Genomic DNA, 22,296 nt, shown 5'->3' on the forward strand with positions numbered 1-22,296 from the left:
TGTGTCTGATGAGAAAGACAAACCATCTGAGGAGACCAACAATCTAAGTTTGGTTGTTTACTTGTCTGATAATGTTGCTCTGCCTCCTTCTGCGATTGCTGATGTCCCACATGAAATCTGTCCCTCTGATAATCCCTCTGGGTTGCTTGTTGAAGTTGAGTCTGTTAAACACTCAAGCACCCATGCATCTGAAAGAATAGATGGAGTCCCAGTCTACACCTCCTCATCTTTGGCTGAAAGTCTTGAACATGTCCGGCATTTTGCTGGTTTACCTGTTGCCTCCATTCCAGAACCATACCGTGTGATTCATCCTTCTGAGTCCTTGAGTGAAGATGAAAAGATCCTTGCTGAAGTCTGTGGCACACAAGCTCTTGCACCTAAGCCCCCAACTGTTGAGGCTACTGCTCATCCTGATTCCACCACCTTCAAAATTAGAGAAGTCACAAATCTTCTTGGCAGTTCTTCTGCCCATGTTCCTGATTCCAGTCACTCTATTTCTCCTGTTCATTTCCAATCCAAGGAGACGAGAAGATCAAAACGAAAGAATGTTCCTGTGAAGGTTGTTGTTGAGACGGGTGATGACACTGCTGTTGTAGATCAGCCTGAGAAGAGAAGGAAGTCCACTGAGTCTATCGAACCTGAAGCTAATCCTCCAATTCAACAAGTGTTCAAGACACTACGGTCGTCTATTAAGCAAAAAGGTCCTGCTGCTGCTCAACCAGCTGTTGTTCCCACATCCTCTACCCGAAAGGGGAAACATCTACTCGTTCCAGAGGTCTGAGTATCACTCCTGAGGTTCAACCTGTTGAGAGTACTAACACATCTATTTACAAGTCTTAGTTTGTTACCTCCACTGCTCAAGGTAAATGGTCCACCATGGTCAGGAGAGATCTCATTGTTCAACGGTCTGTTGATGAAAACCAGATGAATTCAGTTTGCGACATCCTGCTACTGCTGAGTGAAGTGGGCTTGCTGAAGGCTGTCTCATCTATTTGTCCGTATTCGAAGTTCCTCACGTATGAATTCTACTGTAATCTCAATGAAGAGATAGACAATTTGACTGGGCCACGACCAATGCAAATCTTCATTCGAGGTAAATGGTACGTCTTTGGTCCTGACATGATCAATGAATACTATGGCTTGTCAGCGGTGCACGAAGAAGCAATCACTGACTGGGATTCAGTGGCCAAGACCCTAACCGGTGGACAGACTGATACACGGCCTTCTGGTGACAAGGATTATCTACCCAGCTCTCAGCTCACCTCAAAATATGTCATATTGCATCGTCTTGCGCTTCACAACTGGCTTCCATCAGCTCATTTCCATACCATGAGCAAGCAATTGGCAGGTCTCTTGTTTCGAATTGGAACAAAAATGGCGTTTGATTTGAGGGCCTGGATTTATAATCATATCCTCACCTTGATCCATCCACGTGAACAGAAGGTAAGGCTACCCTTCCCTAATCTGATTTTTGGAGTGCTAACAACTCAGGGCCTTGAGCCAATGCCAAGTGAGGTGATAAGTCCGACTCTACTCTATACTGTTGACCGTCGTCTTTTGACTGGAGACCATATTTGTGATGTTACACCGGTGATTGCTCCCTCCAATTCTGAAGCTGATACAGTGGCTGATGATTCGCCGCATGCAAGGGATCTCCAACTCTCTATTCAATTGAAGGCAAGGGTCTCTGAGCTTGAGACTGTTCACGGCATAATTGCGAGGCAACTGACAGGGGCTCGTACTGAATTGGCCACCGTTCTTCTTCGTTTAAGCTTGTCTGAATCTGCTGCTGCAGAACCTGCGAAGTCTGACAGTGAGACTCCCTCCAATGCTTGACCATGTAATGGCTATCATTGGCAAAAAGGGGGAGTATGAACTCAGAGGGAGTTTTATGTGTGTTTGTGAGTTTTATGTGTTTTTGTGTACCTTCTGGCCCTGGCTGGGCGTTGATTGTGATGGCACCACTTCTTTTGGTTGAAGAATGTTTTTGACAGATGTTTTGATCCAGCATGACTTGTATGCTGTGCTTTCTTTCCGCTATGCTTTGTAATCAGATATTTGGTTTGGTTTTTACGCTAGCCTATCTTAGTTCTTTCAGTGTTTGTCTTTATACGCAGTCGAGTTTTTTTGCCAAATAATATCCAAAGGGGGAGTTTGTTAGTGTTTTAATTGCTCAAAAAACCCCAACTTATAATTGGCAATATTATTATGGCAAACTAAGATAGGATTAGCTTAGTGTCGGTTTTGTCTTACAGAGGACTGATCAATCAGATACAACAACAGAGGGACTGACACAGAATATCTGAATTAGGAAGTTGTTTCCTTAAAGTCTGTACGCGGTTTAAAGAAGACAGATTTGGAAAGAAGATCAGCGTATCTGTTTTGGAAAGGTATGGACCGAATCTTTAAGATTACATTCTTCAAATATTGTCCTACCATCTACAATCAAAGATATCTATGGAGGGTGTTCGTACTATGGATCTTTAAGTACTCTTATTCGACAAGAATTAGGGTTACGCTCTCAAGAAGAAAAACAACACTCCAATATAGTTTTATGATATCAGATCTTTGCTTATCATGCCTCTTCTCAATACAACATGTTCATGGTGATTATGGTGAAGAACTTGAGAAGAATTATTGTTGCTTAAACGAAAGGACGCTACGATCACACTGTTGCGGGAACAACCGAGAAGATCGTTATTGAAGTGGACTGCATAAGAGTTGGCTCTCCATGTGAAGGGATTTCACTGGACTTCTGTATGCAAGGCTCTCCATCTTCAACCATCCACTAAACCTGTGTAGACTGGGTACGTACCTTGTGTGGGACACTTGGGTGAGATTGTTGTTTCTCTACCTTTGTACATTGGATTATGATTTAGTTGATTGGATGCTTATGTGATCGTCCCCTAAATGTAGATACACACTGTATCGAACTGGGTAAAACATCTTGTGTGTTGCTTTGTATCGTTATCTCTTTCTATAAACATCTCAATAATCTGCCTTACTGACTGACATCATCGTTGAATCAGTCAGTCCATTTCATCAGTTGGATAATCCAGTTAACTTGATTAAAAATGAGGAAATGCAAAATTACATACTAAATTTTTAGAGTCTCTAGGTAAATTGTGAGTTAAAGGATCATATGGGTCACTAGGTACAGGCAAATTTCGAATGTCAAAATTATCATGAGATATGGGAGACACGAATTTATCAGGCAAGGAAACATTAAAATCAATTTTTCTAGATGAAGATTGATAGGGCACAGTGTTTAAAGAAGAAGAGACGGGAAGTACCACTTTGTGAGAAGAGGCGAGAGACACAGGTTTTGGTAGAGATGAATCTGAAACAGTGGTTGTCACAGGTGGAATTTTCCAGGGATCAGCGGAGATATGTCGAGCCAGTGCAAGCATTTGTCTATGTTCTTTGTCTGTGAGCCCTTCAAGGAGAAAAACATCCGCTTTGATTGTGGCAAGAACCCTATCAGTAGCTTCAGGGGATACGTGAGACTCGGCATCAATGATCTTGCGGAAGAGAGTCACCCTTTCAGATCGAGAAACGAAGGTGAGAAAAGGATTTTCCATGTGAGGAGCTTGATTGAATAACAATGGTGGAAGATGATAAGTTGGAAGGGATGACTTCGGTTTAGTGGAGGCAAAGAGGAGACACAATAATAAATGTGAGGTGTGATGTTTCTCTTGAAAAGGCGTGTGGGTGTGATGGCTACAAGACATGGATGTGAATATTAATAGGTAGGTAATTGAGTGTAAGTTGGAAAAGGTTTTGGTGTTTGACTTGAATGGGTCTTCTAGGAGAGCATGAGACACTCGATTTAATAGAGAAAAAAAAAAACTTATAAGAAAGACAAGAATGGTCAATTAAGTTCGAAGGATTCACCAAAAACCAAAAACACTTTGTCCCTGTAAAGAATACGTATGTAATACACACAAAAAAAAACTGTTAGATCTAAAATAAATAATAAAGAAATAACAAATACCTGCTTGAGGGAATTAGACAGTAAGCATGCAAACTCCGAGAGCTGCGCGAAGTAGTTCAAACCTGGATTTGTCTAATGGTTTTGTGAATAAATCTGCAAGATTTTTGTCAGTAGAAATATAGTCCAACGTAATTTCTTTTTCTTCGACTAGCTCACGAATGAAATGAAGACGAATGTCTATGTGCTTCGTACGGGAATGTTGGACCGGGTTTTTAGATATGTTAATCGCACTGGTGTTGTCACAGAAGAGGGTCATATTTTTCTGATCAAAACCGTAGTCAGGAAGCATTTGACGCATCCAAAGCAGTTGAGTACAACAACTACCCGCAGCTATGTACTCAGCTTCTGCAGTGCTGAGCGATATTGAATTCTGCTTTTTACTCAGCTAGGCAACTAGATTTTTCCCGATAAAAAAACATCCTCCTGACGTGCTTTTTCTATCATCGGCGTTACCAGCCCAGCCAGCATCACTAAAACCTGTAAGACTGAGATTACTGTCAGTGGAATACCAAATACCAAAATTGAGTGTACCGTTAACGTATTTTATAATGTGTTTTACTTTACTGCCTTCAAGTGTGACTCTTTTGGATCTGCTTGGTAACGTGCACACATTCCAACACTTACCATGATGTCTAGTGTACTAGCAGTTAAGTATAGTGGACTGCCAATCATACTTCTGTATAAGGTGGAGTCAACAGAAGTTCCTTTGTTGTCTTTGGATAATTTTGCAGTCGTTGAGACAGGTGTTCGGGCATCTATTGCCGATTCAAGACCAAATTTTGATATGAGATTTTTCGCATATTTCGTTTGAGACATAAATATCCCTTCTTTTGATTGATTTACTTGTAATCCGAGAAAGTAAGTCAGCTCTCCGATCATGCTCATTTCAAACTCTTGTTGCATGACTTTGACCAGTTGGTCCATTTCACCTGTCTGTGTGGATCCAAACACAATATCGTCAACGTAAACTTGTGCAATAGTTATGTGTTTACCTGATCGTTTTATGAATAAGGTTTTGTCTGATCCCCCTCGTTTGTAATTATTTTGAAGTAAATATAAGGCGAGTCTTTCGTACCAGGCTCTTGGGGCTTGTTTTAGCCCGTACAGAGCTTTTTGAAGCTTGTATACATATTCCGGATGTTGTGGGTCTTCAAACCCTTTCGGTTGCGCAACATATATATCCTCAGTGAGATAGCCATTTAGAAAGGCTGTTTTAACATCCATCTGAAAGAGCTTGATTTTTAGAGCACAGGCAATGGAGAGAAGCAGTCGGATTGATTCTAGACGAGCTACAGGAGCAAATGTTTCGTCGTAGTCGATTCCCTCGATTTGGGAATACCCTTGAGCTACTAGTCTTGCTTTATTTCGAGCGATGTTGCCGGCTGCGTCAGTTTTGTTTCGAAAAGTCCACTTGGTACCTACAACATTTACATTATTTGGTTTAGGGATTAGAGTCCATACCTTGTTTCTTTCGAATTGTCCCAATTCTTCTTGCATGGCCTTGATCCAGTGTTCATCGGTTAAGGCTTCTTTGATATTCTTTGGTTCAATCTGCGATGTATAGCAAGAGTATCCAGCTAGTTCAAGATAGTCGCGTTTTGGTTTACCTCTCGTTTTCACACCTGAACTGGGATCTCCAATCACGTTTTGGATCGGATGATTTTTCTAGATACGAGTTGGAATATCCATACCATCTGGATCATTTTCTGATTCTGACTCAAGTTCAGATTCGGGTTGATTGTATATGGGCGATGTGGTAGGTGACTCATGGTCTGATTCTGGAGTACTAGCGTCAGGGCTTTTAGGACGGTTAGTTTCAGGTTCTATCACTGGGTCAGGTTGGATAACTTCAGCAATCTCACTGGGTTGATCATCGATGACGACATTTATGGACTCCATGATGGTTTTGGTCACTTTATTATATACTCGATAGGCTCTGCTGTTGGTGGAACAACCGAGAAAAATTCCTTCGCCGATTTTTGGCTCAAATTTTGAAACAGGATTCCTATCCTTTAAAATAAAACATCGTGAGCCAAAAATATGAAATTAAGTAATGTTTGGATTCTTACCTTTCCACAGTTTGTACGGTGTTTGTGTTGTGCCTGGACGTAGGTAGACTCGGTTGATGATGTGACACGCGGTGTTTACAGCTTCAGCCCAGAACTTTTGTGGTAACCCTTTGGCGTTGAGTAATACTCTTCCCATTTCCTGAATGGTCCAATTTTTCTGTTCTACAACTCCAGTTTGTTGTGGAGTTTTTGGGGCTGAATACTTATGTGTAATCCTTGATTGATTACAAAAGTCATCAAACAGCTTATTTTCGAATTCTCTGCCGTGATCGCTTCGGATTCTATGGATGGATTCATTTCTTTCCTAAAGCGCTTCGAACTTTTCCCTGAGAAACATAACCCAAGAAAAATGAGAAAAGTCATCAACACATACCAGTATATATTTCTTACCTCCGAAACATTCTGTATGAGTTGGACCAACGAGATCCATGTGAACCAACTCTAGGCACCGGCTTGTGTTTATGGTGTGTTGAGCTGGATGAGAGGACTTGATTTGTTTCCCAGCTTGACAAGCACCACAGATAGTTGACTCGACTTTCATCTTTGGTAACCCACGAACACCTTCTATTTTTACAAGTTTATCGAGAAGTCTATAACTTAGGTGCCCCAATTTTTGATGCCATAGCTCTGCTTCGTTCATCCTGGACCTGCAACATAGCATATTATTTGTTAGAATATAGCAATTATAAGTTGATCGTTTACCTTCCATGACACATTGATTTGTTTTGTCCATCACACTGCAGCTATTTTTAGTGAAGCATACGTTCCAGTTTTGGTCGCATAATTGACTTATGCTGATAAGATTAGCATGAAGACCACGGACAAGCAACACTTTATCCAGTTTTGGCAAACCAGCTACATTTAGAGTGCATACGCCAGTCACCTGACCTTTGACACCGTCACCAAAGGTAACTTCACCTTTACTGGTATTTACGTTGTTAAGGAATTTGACATTTCCTGTCATGTGACGAGAACATCCGCTGTCAAAGTACCATTTCTCTTCTCTTCCTGCACTTTTAGAGTGAAACGAAACAAATGAAACATAATCAGTCTTTTTAACCCAAATTTGTTTTGTGAATGGTTGTATGTTCTTGTGCCTGAATTTCTCGATTCTTTGATCCTTGTAGAAATAGTAGCATTCAGGTCTGGTATGATCGCGTAACCTGCAATAGTGGCAAACGGGATTATATAGTTTATAATATATCTTATTTGCGCTTACTTTACCATAGGAGTTTTTCATTGTGCTGGATTCAGGGATGTCTTCTAGATCAGGTCCAGATGCTTTGACAAATACTGTCTTATCTTTGGAGTTACTTCCAGTGAAGCCCAAACCGAATTTTGCAGAAGATTTCCTGCAGGAATCAAGAATCTTATCAAGTATTGAAGTGGTATCCATCATTTGGATTTGTCGTTTGTAGGTGCTGAGCTCCTGTTTCAAAGTCTGTACTTCTTGCTGGAGTTTTTCTTCTCGGTCGGCTGCCTCCTTCAGTAGTACATTGCTAGTTTGTACTTTGTTTTGTAGTTTTTCTTCTTGATCAGCTGCTTCTTTAAGTAAGACATTCCTATCAGCTACTTGAGTTTGATATACTTTATTGGCATTGGTTACAATCTCTATCTCACTAGCTAGTTTGCAGTTCATTTTTCGTAAGGCTTCCCATTTGGGATACAACTTATTAAACTCAGCTTCAAAAGATAAAGTATTTAGTTCCACATCTTCTGCAGAGACATATTCACCACCTTCTGAGTCTTCAATGGGTTCTGAACAGCCAGTGACTCGTGCTGTAAATGCAACAAAGTTACCCGAGATTTCTTCGACATCCGATCCAGTTGTATCAACGTCAGGCTCGTCATCACTCCAGGTAATGGCTGACATAGATTTTTTGCGTCGAAGATAGGTAGCACACTCAGCGTCTACATGTCCAAAGCCCTCGCACTCATAACACTTGATTCCTTTATTGTTGGGTTTCTCTTTGGACTGTCCTGGACGTGAGACAGACTGTTTGAAGTTTGACGCCCCTGTCCTAGGCGCAGTTTTGGACGACGTTGCTCCCCTTTGTGAATTTCTGTTGCGTGTGTTTTTGGATACCTGTTTCAAAATTTTGGAAAACTGTTTAGTCAGGAATACAACTGTATCATCACTAGTTTCATCTGAATCGGATACAACATAATTTTCTTCAACGGCAAACGCAACATTTTTTTGTTTTTTTCGTATGATCAGTTAAGATTTCCATTTCATATGTTTTAAGATTTCCCATTAATTGAGTGACCGATTTATTCTCCCAGCCATCATGCTCTTGGATAGCTGTGACTTTCATTCGAAACCTGGGAGGTAGAGATCTCAGTATTTTCTTAACAAGCTTTGCTTGCGAGAATGGTTCACCAAGAACCATTGCGAGATTCGCCAGATCCTGTATGCGTGTGTGAAAGTCGATGATTGTCTCATCCTCATTCATGCGAAGCTCTTCGAATTCTGACTGGACCAGTTGCAGTTTTGACTGTTTTACCGATGTCGTTCCTTCGTAAGTAGTCTCAAGAGCCTCCCAAGCACCTTTAGCTGAAGGAATACCTGCAACAATTGAGAACTAGCTTTCATGCATAAGAGATTAAATTGTGTCTAAAGCCTTATCATTGTTTCCAGCGTTGGTTATTTCTGTTTGAGTCCACTCAGTCTCAGGCTTAGCTATTTCGGTTCTGTCAGTGCTGGAACTGGGTTTGGTGGGATGTGTCCAACCTGCCACCACAGACCGCCACATGGCTTCACCTTGAGCTTTTAGATGCGTACGGGTGCGAGCCTTCCAATATGCGTAGTTGTCGCCGGTCAACTGGGGAATGACTTTAGTACGATCCATTTTGTAACACTTAACACCCCGTGAGATCAAACAAATAAGCAATAAACAGATAAATAAAAATAGCCGCTGAAGAAATAAGTTCAAGATGCACGGATTCGCCAGATCGATAGACTAATAGATTAAGTCTACAGGCTCTGATACCAAATGAAATTGCACCGTGACACTTGAAAAACAAAAGCACTGTGTTTTTACTTGTTATTTAAGTTATGCACCAATTGCGTTCATTAATTAAACTCGTTTAAGCAAGTATAAATAATAATTGTAGAAAGCATAAAATAATTTAAAAACACAAAGAGATTGTTACGCAGTTCGGAGCTCCTTCTCCTACGTCTACGGGGCAACCCACGTCTGCCCAATCCACTATAGATGTTCACGAAAAAGAGTATTACAAGAGGTAAATGTAGATGCCTCCAGCCTTTACCACTACCACTCTTTCTAACACCTATCTAGGTCTGGCACACGAATACCTAAACAATCTTCACAAGATACTTCAGCAGTACCACGTACTGATCATGTAGTACAGATTAAATATTCTTAAGAATTAAACATAGAACATATTAAAATAGGAAGCTTTGCAAATCAGATGTGTGCTCAGTATTATAATCTCAAAAATCAGCAAAGCATTTTCTCGAACAGCACCCTTTTATAGCAGATGTTGAGCTTCATTTTGTGATCCTTAAATATAGCCCTTTTCCTTGCGTTTCCTTGTTCGAATAAACCACAGCCACGTTTTTTATTTCTTTGAAAACTTTATATGTAGACTTTATTCTCCAAGGCATACCATCCACTCATTTAGATATCACATGCTCCAAAATAGAATTAATTCTAACAACAATAATTAAGTTCTTAATTAAAACTAATAAAGCTACTACTAAATAAAATAGCCAATATTGTGTAAATTAATTTACACTTACCGTTATAATTATTGTATTAGTTTATAAATCACGTGTGAAGTAGTTAGCGAATGATTTGGGCAAAACTAGTAGATTATGAAAACTGTTTTAATGTGTATGGCTATTGTAATTAATTAGAGGTTAATTTGTATGGAATTTGTTAATCTATTGCAATAGCTGGTGTAGTATGCTAAAGAAATTAAGGCAAATCCATTCTGAATTTTAAATACACAAGTTTTATATAATTTCCTTTATAATTTTCTCTTCTATAATTTCCTTTATATATATATATATATATATATATATATATATATATATATATATATATATATATATATATATATATATATATATATATTGAATCCAGTGAAACCCTCTAGTCAGGTGAGATCATGAGATTCGATCTTGAGCATCCGATCATGAGATTCGATCATGAGCATTCGATCATGAGATTCGATCCTGAGCATTCATTTTTTTTAACGGTTAAGATTTCTAGTTTGTTTTATTTATTAATGACTGATCTGTATTCTGTAACTAGTCGAGGGCACGCGCTTTGCGCGAAACGTCATGCCCAACAATCAATTATTATATATGTTCTAATTTTTTATTTTTTATTTTTAAAACAAGTATGTTCTAATTTTTAAATAATAATATATATAATTTTAATAATTGTTTTATGACAAAATAAATAAGAATACATAAATAAGTTATTTAGATACCAACATGATATAGAAGAATTGAATTAGGAACATAAGGGAGGACATTAGATTTGGTTTTGGGGGAGAGAATAGAGATGTTAGCTAAAATAATGTAGTGGTTTTCTAAAAAAAAAATGTTGAAAAAAAAAAAGAAAAAAGAAAAAAGAATGGAGTGTTGGAATGATGGAGAAAAAAAAAAGACAAAGATCACATCAAGGCAAAAAGGAATAAGACAAAAAAGTAATGGTAAAGTTGTTATTTCTTTAAAAATTGAGGGCAATTAAAATGAAAAAATAAATCAAAAATTAAATCAAAAAATTTCATCCATTAGATTTGAAATCAATGGTAAGCAAGTGGTGCCATTTTTGAGGGCAAATAGCAACTCCCAAATATAAGTATAGGGGAGATATACTTGGGGGTAGGGGAGTAAATTTGCACGCGCATTTAATTTGTTTCCGTTTCGAAATCTGTATAGTCTCTTTCTTTCCCTGTGCATGTTTGGTATTCTTATCCCAAAGTCGCAGTTCTTCTCGGTAAAATCGCAGTCCAGCCGAATTCTCCTAGTACCGTCAAACCCTTCACGTCATTGGTTGTAGTACCGGATTCTCCATAGCTGGTCAAGGTATTTCGTACTAAAATACCTATTGTTTTAAATAGATGAGTGACCGACATGATAAATTTTGGTAATAAAATAATAGTCATGGATTAAAATTGGTACTAAAACAATAGTCGTGGATGAAAATTGGTGGAAATTAAACATGTGGACGAAAATCGTCATTTTTCTAATACTCGTGGGACCAAAATTGGTTTTCGTGATTTCGTGATTTTGGTTGTGGGCTTTTCATTTCGTGATTTTGGTTTTCTATGGGGTTTTTCTTTTGGGGGGGTTTTCATCCGGTAGGGGGGGTTTGTGCTTTTGTATTGTGTGGCGGTTGTTCTTGAGGGGGGATGTCGGCGGTGGGTATGGAATTTCAGTGGGTTCAAAAGACCCATCCATAGACAACAGTCCTTTTCTCGTAAGGTCTAAGGTATTTTGATCCATCTCTATCCTTGCATTGAGAGTAATCTTGGGACAATACTCCATCTTATTTGAACATTGGACAAGGTTCATATCAATTTGGTATCAGAGCCTAGGTTTAATTTATCTCATAATCCGTACAAATTTGTTTCCTTTGCAAATTTGTTTCCTTAGGTTATTAAATATAAAAAAACATATCATTCTTATCTTACATACTATTTTTTTTCATGTCTTATACATCAAAAAATTTAAAAAAAATAAAAATAAAAATTGCTTTCTTGATTGTGTTCTCGAACCTTCCAAAAATCTCTCTTCTTTGGTACAACAATTGATGACAATTATGCTTGTGTTGTGTGCGTTCATATGTATGATGGATATAGTCAAGTATTTCTCCTTGTTACAAATTAAATTGGAATTGTTTTAAGCGCTGTGTTAACATAACTGGAAATATCAACATTTTGTTTTTTTTCTTCAATTTTAAGAATGTTTAATATAAGTATATATAAGATCTTTCTTTCTTCTTATGTAAAAGTTATCATAGTTAATAATCTCAATTTGTTGGTATAAGTTAGTGATTTATTCCTTAATTGTTTAACTTTGGAGGCTTAAACCATAACATGGTTAACAAAAATTAAGGACTATATACTAACAACTATGGATTGAAACCACTAATCACTATAACTAGAGACTAATAATATACTTTTCCCATACATTACTGTAAAAAAAATGAACAAAATTTAAAAATCAAACCTTTGCATATTGTAATAATTTTAATCAAAAATTTTAAATTTTAATGATGTTCACCAATATAATATTACTCTTCAACTTAAAATATCCATCCAAACTCTCAACATATTGACATGTTATTTTAGGATGTTTTCTTAATATTTATTGTATGAAGCAAATAATACTTATCTTTGCATCTCAAAAAACAAAATACTTATCTGATTAACTTGTAATCTTATGATTACCAACCGAAAGGTCTTTTATGATCGTTTAAGAAGATGAATCCATTGGCTGCCAATAAGAAGGTGATCAAGAGAAGGTCTCCTACTCCCAAGAAGGTTCAGGTAAACATATATACTCATAGGCCATTGTTGTTTAATTTTGAAGTTTGATGCATATAATAAGACTGAATACCCTTCTTGCACTACATACACTTCCTCTTACTACCTTATTAGCTTACTATTGAGGAATGATGGGATTAGTGTTGGTTGTAATTAAGTTAATAACACAACTTACTTTGACGAAATAAGATATTTTGAGAGTGTATATATGTTTTGGCTAGTATAAGGACTGTTGATGTTGTATTATTCCTTGTGCCAAATTGATTCATTTGAGGTTCTGCAACTTCCTGATGCTTACTTGGCCCGCACTATTTGATTGAGCAGGCTAAAGGTGAAGGTTGTAGGAGGGAGTATGGGTGTGTTGATGAAAACTCCATAGCTATGAGGAGAGGTCGAGAACTTCAAGCAAATCTTTCACCTCAATTTCCTAGTGTAGTCAATTAAGTTCTTGCTCCATTCTCATACTACTAGTGAATTTTGGTTGGTAAGCCCTGCCCACATAATTAATCATATCTCTTTAATTTAGTGTTAATTAGGTTAAATCAAGTAATCTAAGCATGCTTATCACTGTGCCATCATTCTCAAATATAATATAATATAATATAATGATCTGATCTGATAGGGTCTGCCAAAAGATTTCTGCACTTGTGACTTGTCATCTGCCAAACCATGATACTGCTATTATTTTGGTGGATGAAAATGGAAGAGAAACAGAGACCAAGTACCTTATTGAGAAGCATGGCCTGAGTGGTGGATGGAGAGGATTTTCCCTCCAACACAACTTGGTTCCCGGGGATGTTGTAGTTTTTCAGCTAATCCAACCTCTCAAGCTTAAGGTAGGTAACCCCATCCATAGCCTATCAGTGTCCTAGTTTTTCAACTTATCTTCAGCCTTCAAAGAATTAACCTCATTTTTACTCCTTTTCCTTGTTTTAGGTGTACATTGTTCGGGCAAATGACTCGGCAAATATTGCCGGTGCTATCAGCCTTTTGGATTTAAGTCATTATGCACACCCAATTGCAACTGGTATGTATGTATGTTTTCCTTAGCTTGTTTCTTCTGCATTATTTGAATAAAGACTACAAAAAACCTAATTGATGTCCTCTCAGTTGTGTTACATTATATTGCCTCATCAACGGTAGACCTGCATTTGAGTGCTACTGACTCTGTTAAAATGTAGTATCGTTCTGTTCATCATATCTACTCTCTAAATCTATTACAAAAAGTCAATATCACCCCCACTAAGACTAAAGCACACATGACCTCCCATTTGAGACAGTCGGGTCATTAATTGGCTGATATATTGGTATTATTCTGAAGAATATATTAGTATATTTTATATCTCATCAATATAGGCTTTATATTAGGCACTCATTCACTAACAATTTCTAGTTATTCATCCATCCATCCAACCAAACTATGCCAACTTGCACAAACCAACATATATAATATTCATTAGGACTGAAGCATATATGCATAACTTTTTCTGTTATTCCAGAGGGTTTACTGCTGGAAGGTGATGATATTGAGGAAAATGTGTTGAGAATTGAAGATGCTGCAGATCAGTTAACCAGAATACAGCATGAAGGTGACAATCTGGAGAGACAAGTCTCTACCTCAGACCACTTATCTGCAGAGAATGTGGTTGAGTTTTCACAAGTGAAAAACTTCGAGGATTTTAAGGTTGTTGTCAACAACATAAACATAGATTCTGAGATCTCCGAAGATACAAGGCTCAAGTACTATGAGATGTGCCGCAGTCGCAACGCGTATCGTCATGAGCTTGAAGAGCCTGGGTTGAACTACACGCTAATCGCCGGGGCAATAACAGAAACTGTGAAAATCGCCGATGGCATCAAAGCTTCCACGCTCGCAACGGGCCGTGATGTTTTGGAAGTATGGGACAGAACTCTAATAGGGGTTCTTGCGCGGCAGGATAAGCGAGCTGATTAGGCTATGCGAGGCGGCCGAAATTGTTGCCGGAAAAGAGAAAGAAAAAGCCATAGCTGAAGCTGAGATGAAACATCTCCTGTACATGGTGTCAAAGGTGAGTGTGGTGATTAAGAATTTGGATGAGGAGATCCAGGCACCCAGCGGCGGGGAGAGGGTACAAGAGGTTTTCAAGAATGTTGCGAGTGCTGATTGGTGAAAAGTGAAAACCCTTCTTCTGTAGTGTTGCTTCAATGTATGGCTGTTGTATCTAATTCATTAGTGGCTAATTTAATTTGTTGGGAATTTTAAAGACACAAGTTTTTCTTTCCTCTTCTAGAATTTCTTTTATATATAGATATAGAATCTTGATCAAGTCCAACCGACTCATCCTGTGCGAGGATCGTGCTGTCGTCTCATGATGCACCCCTCCCGTGCGACGACGGTGCGGCCGTCTCATTGTCGATTCTCTACTTCTTCGATCTTTTATCACATACAAAAATGTAATTTTTTATGGTCCACAAAAAAATTGCCTAATATACTGCACCAGGCCAATAAAAGAATTTCATCTAATTTCGAGCATTGTTTGTGTGACCCATACCCCGAAACACTAAGCCTCTACATATTTGGGCATCTCACTTTCTATTTTAAGCTATTTCCTAAATTTCATACCTTACTGTATGTCGCTCTATCCTCAACGAGAACGTGCCGTTAGCTCACCACTGGACGTCTATTTGCTTCACTCCATCGTCAAATCAACGCCTTCCATCACCGACTCATTACAACTTTCATTTTCAATCGGCGAAACTCCAGTGCTTTGATTTTCCATCGGCGACTCTCCGTCGCTCCGATATTCCTAAAAACAACTCTTTGTCGCTCTTCTACTTCTTCGATCTTTTATCACATACAGATCCTCTGCTTCTTTGATCTTCCATTTCCAGCTCTCTATTGCTTCAATTAGATCTTCATTTTCAACTCTTTGATGCTTTGATCCACCATCGCTAAATCTCCACTGCGGTCGTGCTGCCGTCTCATGATACACCCCTTCTGTGCGATGACCGTGCGGCCGTCTCCTCGTCGATTCTCTACTTCTTCAATCTTTCATCACAGATTCACACTTCTTCGATTTTCCAGTGCTGGCTCTCTACTGCTTTGATCTTCCTTTTCAACTCTTCGTTGCTTTGATCCACCATCGCTAACTCTCCACTGCTTCAATTTTTTCATCCTGGACTCTGATCTCTACTACTTTTGTGTTTCGATCCCACTTCTACTACCTGTTTGAGCCTTTTACCCCTACATCAACGTAATTTAAAAATATACAAATAAAATTATTACCACTTAAGAAACTTGGATTTAATACTGAGGCTCTAAGGTAAGGATCAATTGGTAAGCCAAAATCCTTGCTCTAAGGTAAGGAGCAAACCCTTCTATGATTTTTTGTGGGGTCCAATATGAGTTGGAGGATAGAGAAGAATGAGAGAGAGAGAGTGTGCATTTTGAACTCCTGAGAGATAGTGATTTTTTGTAGGTCCCAAGAGAGAAAAAAAAAATGGAGGAAGGGCGCATGATTTTTTGTGGTACATTTTAATTTTTAAAATAATAAGTAGGAATATGATGGCAGGAGACATTGTCCCACTAATAATAATAATAATAATAATAATAATAATAATAATAATAATAATAATAATAATAATAATAATAATAATAATAATAATAATAATAATAATAACAATAAGAATAACAATAACAATAACAACAATAATAATAACAATAACAATAATAATAACAATAATAATAAGAATAATAATAATAATAATAATAATAATAATAATAATAATAATAATAATAATAATAATAATAATAATAATAATAATAATAGTTAATACCCATTTTGGTCCCTGGACTATTAGATAATAAGAGTTAATACCCATTTTGGTCCCTCGCCTATTAGATAAAAGGACGTTTTTGCCCCTCTTATAACGGTGGATGGATGACAATTGTAACGGAGGACCAAATTCGGTATGATTTACAAGTTAGAGGACTAAATTGGAAACTTTTAATAGTATGAGACTAAATTGTGCATTATCTAATAGTCGAGGGACCAAAATAGGTATTAACTCTTGTATCTAGGATCATACAAACCATTCATAACAGGCTTACACAAGATGATTTTCCAATTGTGAAATATATACACACACGCAGACACACTTTAAAAGAGGTCAAACACATTAAAGGCACCACCGGATAATTAAAAAAAAACTTAAATTAAAGAACTTGTAGTCATTGAAAGGATCGGAATGTGATATCGAAGCATGTGAAAAATAATATAATACTAATAACAAAATCATTCTTAAAAATCTCACATTGCATTTTAGGATCTCGCACTTTTACAAACCAAATTAAACAATACTAATATGAGATCGATTTTGAACACATAACTTAAACCAAATGTTCCTAAATCTATTATATCCCAATTAACTTGTTTAAAGTAGGTCATGTCATTAATTAACATGCATTTATGTTGTGTTGAGACATGCATATGTATCGCAAAATATCTCTTTGACATGAACATAACATGTTTAATAAACATGTTACAATCCATAAACTTATACAACAACAATTTATTAAATAATTTTATATATGTTATAACATGCATATATATGTTATAACATGAATATATTGTATTAACATAAACTGAGTATGAAGTAGCTAGCGGATGATGATTTGGGCAAAATTAGTAGATTAGGAAAATTGTTTTAATGTGTATGGCTATTGTAATTCATTAGTGGCTAATTTGTAGGGAATTTGTTAATATATTGCAATAGCTGGTGTAGTACGCTAAAGAAATCAAGGCAAATCCATTCTCAATTTTAAATACACAAGTTTACCTTTCATCTTCTAGAATCAGTGCAGCAGACTCCTCCCGTGTGACGATCGTGCGGCCGTCTCATTATTGTCGATTCTCTACTTCTTACTACCTGTTTGAGCCTTTTACCCCCTACATCGATGTAATTTAAAAATATACAAACAAAATTATTACCACTTAAGAAACTTGGATTTAATACCAAGGCTCTGAGGTAAGGATCAATTGGTAAGCCAAAATTCTTGTATCTAGGACCATATATACGGACCATTCATAACGGGCCTACACAAGATAATTTTACAATTGTGAAATATATACACACGCACTTTAAAGGAGGTAAAACACATTAAAGGCTCCACCAGATAATAAAAAACTTGAATTAAAGAACTTGTAGTCATTTTTTTTAACAAAGGGAAGAGCGAAGCCTCAGAAAACAAAACAACCAAATTAGTCGCTACGGGCAAACCGACACTCTATACAATCTCTATGGACTAACTCAGAAAGATTAGCATTCGGGCACTAGTTAACACAAGACCTAATCGGGTTCAACTCCTTGATTTCTCACCAACCAAAGAACTTGTAGTCATTGAAAGGATCGGAAAGGATCGGAATGTGATATCAAAGAATTTGAAAATTAATTAATATAATACTAATAAAAAAATCATTAATTCTTAAAAATCTCACATTACTTTTTAAGATCTCGCACTTTTACAAACCAAACAAGACTAATATGAGATTTTGAACACAATACTTAAACCAAATGTTCCTTAATCTGTTATCCCAATTAACTTATTTAAAGTACGTCATGTCATACTAATTAACATGCATTCATGTTGTGTTGAGACATATGTATCGCAATTTATCTCTTTGACATGAACATTACATGTTCAATAAACATGTTACAATCCATAAACTTATACTAAAAACAATTTATTAAACAATGTTATAACATGTATATATCGATTCAACCTAAAAGGTTAAAAAATCTATCATAACATGTTAAATAGATGTTGAAATTACAATGATTGCACGGGATGCCATGCTGGTGAAGCTATGTTTGGAGCGTTAGGAGATTGAAGCTGGCACTACATATTTCCTATTGGCCTCTCCTCATTAAGCCGTCCACATTAGTGGATTTTAGTGTGGTCTGTGAGAAAATTGAGTGATGTGGCGGTGAGAAAGTGATCGAAGAGAGCGAACAACTGAGGACCTCCGGCAAGAAGGGGTTTTGATCATGGGCCCCACCAAATTGAATAGCAGCTGGAATCTCACGTGAAAGGCAACATAGCGCCCAACGGGCGCATTACAATTGCTTTTTTTTTTTTTTCTGATTATAATTATTGTATTAGTTGATAAACCTTTCTTCCAAAAGGCTAAACCCCAACCCTAAGATTAGTTGATAAACCATGTATGAAGTAGTGGATGATTTTGGCAAAATTAGTCAGGAAAATTGTTTTAATGTGAATGGCTATTGTAATTCATTAGTGGCTAATTTGTGCAAACAAAGAACACTGGACTATGGTACGATGGAGCCGATCGGAGAAACGATATCCGATCTGAGGAAGATCGAGACCTCTTAGAACAGAGTACGAAGAAGGCTAAGAAAAACGTCGATATGGATGCGGGATCGTCGGTACAACCGGCTCAGGGCGAGATTGGCGAGGTCCCGGAAACGCCGATGGAGGAGTTGATGGAGAATGACGAACCAACCATGCAGGTAACGCACGTAAGCGACTCTGTTCTCCCGGTAACGCCCGTTTCTTTAACGCAGGTACCGGAGCCTTCTCCTTGGACATACGCAGCGATGGTCTCTGGACAGGCGGACCAGACCAGATGCATAGAAGAGGAGACGTTGGACGAGGAAAGTGACGACGATTCATCCGACGAGGAACACGATGATCCGTTTTGCCCCACCATCCACTTAACGCGGGCAGAGGTATGGGAAATCAGAGCTCCATGGCGCAAGGCATTGATCATCAAGGTGATGGGAAGGACTGTGGGCTATGCATATCTGCTACGCCGCCTTACCTCCATGTGGAAGCCGCGCGGGACGATGGACTTGATTGCCATTGACAATGGGTATTTCATCGTCAGATTTGGGGCTGTGGAAGACTTGGAGCATGCGATGTTTGAAGGTCCATGGATGATCATGGATCACTACCTAATCGTGAAACCATGGGTGTCTGATTTTGATCACTTCTCGGATGTCACGGAGAAGGTTCTGGTATGGATTCGGATCCCTTGTTTACCTGCTGAGTATTATAGTTTGATTTTTCTCAGGAAGTTAGGCAACAAGGTGGGACGAACGATTCGGGTTGATCAAGCGACGAGCCAGGTCTCCAAGGGAATGTTTGCTAGAATATGCATCGAAGTTGATATCACGAAGCCTTTGATATCGAAGTTCACATACAAAGGCCGCGTAAGATCAGTATCTTATGAAGGAATCCATATGGTATGTTTTTCTTGTGGAGTTTATGGCCACAGCCCTGAGGCTTGCCCGGGCCAGGCCAGATTCTGGGAACAACAACGAAGAGCCAAAGGAGGTCAGAACCCACGCCGCTGAAGCGAAGGGTGGGATTATCATTGGCGCGGAGCCCTTCGGAGCGTGGATGATTGCCCCTGGGAGGAGATCGAGAGCTGGACCCAGACAGACAGCACGACCGCCGCGGGTTCCAGAGGAGGGACGTCGGGATGTGGTCGCGGGAAAAAATGGTGGGATACAACACTCGAGATTTGGACCGCTTGCTGTGGAAGAGGAGGAGAACAGGGAACCGCAAGAGGCAGAGTTGCCAGCAGGAGTCGACGAGGCAGATCTCAACGGACAACCATCTTTTGTGATGGAGGACAAGCGGGGTGTCCGAAGTGGGTCGAACGGGAGTGGTAGCACTAGGAGGCCAAATGTAGTCGCAGTTGAGAAGCAGATCCTAAATGAAACAGCTGGGATGAGTCGAGCACAGGTAGCCAGAAGGGACGCAATCACAAGGGCCCGGGGAGGTGGTCGAATTGGAACCAGGCGGGCAGCAGAAGAAGATGAGCACACCATTGTTAGGGGTGAGCAAGGTGGACTGATCATTCACTCGTCAAGAGTTTTTGCGGGTGAGTTGATTGGGGACCTGCCGTCACCCGTTTGGCAGCATACTAAAGAACACCACACCGATCCTCCAGAACGGGTGGATGCAGAGGGCGACTCAGGACGCGAGGGGTGGAGGAGAGGAGGCCAGTCTTGGCCTTTGAGGTTCTTTTTTTGTTTACTTTTTGTGATTTGTCTTATTGTTATTGTGTTTCTGTGGGCTTTCTGGTTTTTTTTTCTCTTCTTCCCTTTTTTGTTTTATGGATCTTATGCTCTGGAACTGTCAAGGGGCGAGTGGAAAGCCATTCCATCGCGCCCTCAAATTCCTTTTGCAGGTTTATAAGCCTAGCGTTCTTGGATTATTCGAGCCAAAAGTTTCGGGATCACAGGCAAATAAAATCTGCTCTATGTTCGGGTTCTCGGATTGGGTTCGAGTGGAGGCTGTGGGCTTCAGTGGAGGCATCTGGGTTTTATGGAAAGACCCGGTCCATATCTCGATTCTTTTTACTCACCCGCAATTCATTCTTTTGCAGGTCACTCAAAGCGGCCAACTACCCTGGGTATTCGCTCCGGTGTATGGAAGCCCAGCTCACAATCTTAGACGCAGACTTTGGCAAGATTTGTCACAATCATAAAGGGGCCCGCGAGGACCCTGGCTCGTGGTTGGTGACTTCAATTCGGTCACCTCTAAGGATGAGACGGCAAATTACAGGTCCTTCTCGTCCCAAAGAAGCGCGGATTTCGTCACCTGGATCCAGGATGAGGGCCTGATTGACCTGGGGTATACGGGTCCTAACCTGACATGGGTTAAAGACGGTTCGAGTGACCAAATCAAAGGAGCCCGTCTAGACCGAGCTTTGTGTAATACTGAATGGCGAGTCAATTTCCCGGATGCGGCGGTGAAGCACTTGCCAAGGGTTGCATCGGATCATGCCCCGCTTTTAATACGGTTACTTGGGGACCGCAAGGAAAATCCTTCTAAATCCCCGTAATGGGCTGGGACACTTGTAAAAGAAATTAAGGAATGAGCTGGAAGACACCCTACACCAGGAGTGAGTGATCAAGAGAAATGAGATTTGAGAAAATATATAGGGCAATTAGTGTAATAAGCAACTAATTAATTGAGAGGCCTATTTGAATTATGTTTTACTCATTCTACACTTTCAATACATTTATTCTCTATATTATTACAAACACAAAAACTACAAAAAGATTTAAATTAGCTCGATGTAGGGGTAAAAGGCTCAAACAAGTAGTAGAAATGGGCTGCAAAAGTAGTAGAGAGTCGGAGATGAAAATTGAAGCAGTAGAGAGTCAGCGATAGTGTATCAAAGCAACGATAAGTTGAAATGGAAGATCAAAGCAATAGAGAGCCGTCGGTGGAAGATTGAAGAAGTAGAAAATCTCTGATGAAAGATCGAAGGAATGGAGAGCTGATGATGGATGATCAAAGCAACAATTAGTTTTCGATGAAAAATCAATACAATAGAGACTCGACGATAGAAAATCGGAGTGACAAAGAGTTGCAGAAGGAAAATCGGAGCGATGGAGAGTCACCGATGGAAAATCAAAGCGCCGGAGTATCACCGATTGAAAATGAAATTTGTGATGAGTCGGTGATGGAAGGCGTCGATTTGACGATGGAGTGGAGCAAATAGACGTCCGGTGGTGGGCTGATGGCACGTTCTCGTTGAGGAGAGAGCGACAGACAAGGTATGTAATTTAGGAAATAGCTTAAAATCGAAAGTGAGATACCCAAATAGGTAGAGACTTAGGGTTTCGGGATATGGGTCACACAAACAATAGTCGAATTTCGAGGAAATTATTTTAATGGTGTAGTAGATT

The 22,296-nt window shown here is 39.0% G+C and overlaps 2 protein-coding genes across 2 annotated transcripts; both read left to right on the plus strand.

Annotated features, from left to right (window-relative positions):
• The first annotated feature begins 876 nt into the window (after nt 1-876).
• On the plus strand, nt 877-3,602 carry LOC109156667. Its single transcript, XM_019304512.1, has 2 exons — nt 877-1,775; nt 3,362-3,602. Exons 1-2 carry the CDS (start codon nt 877-879, stop codon nt 3,600-3,602), a joined length of 1,140 nt encoding a protein of 379 aa, XP_019160057.1.
• Nucleotides 3,603-12,525: 8,923 nt separating this feature from the next.
• Nucleotides 12,526-14,542, plus strand: LOC109156668 (B3 domain-containing protein Os01g0234100-like). Its single transcript, XM_019304513.1, has 5 exons — nt 12,526-12,591; nt 12,913-13,020; nt 13,224-13,424; nt 13,525-13,615; nt 14,088-14,542. The coding sequence occupies exons 1-5, from the start codon at nt 12,526-12,528 to the stop codon at nt 14,540-14,542; spliced, it is 921 nt and encodes a 306-aa protein (XP_019160058.1).
• Nucleotides 14,543-22,296: the final 7,754 nt, after the last annotated feature.

Source organism: Ipomoea nil, unplaced genomic scaffold, assembly GCF_001879475.1.
Source record: "Ipomoea nil cultivar Tokyo-kokei standard unplaced genomic scaffold, Asagao_1.1 scaffold2752, whole genome shotgun sequence".
NCBI classification, from domain to species: Eukaryota; Viridiplantae; Streptophyta; class Magnoliopsida; order Solanales; family Convolvulaceae; genus Ipomoea; species Ipomoea nil.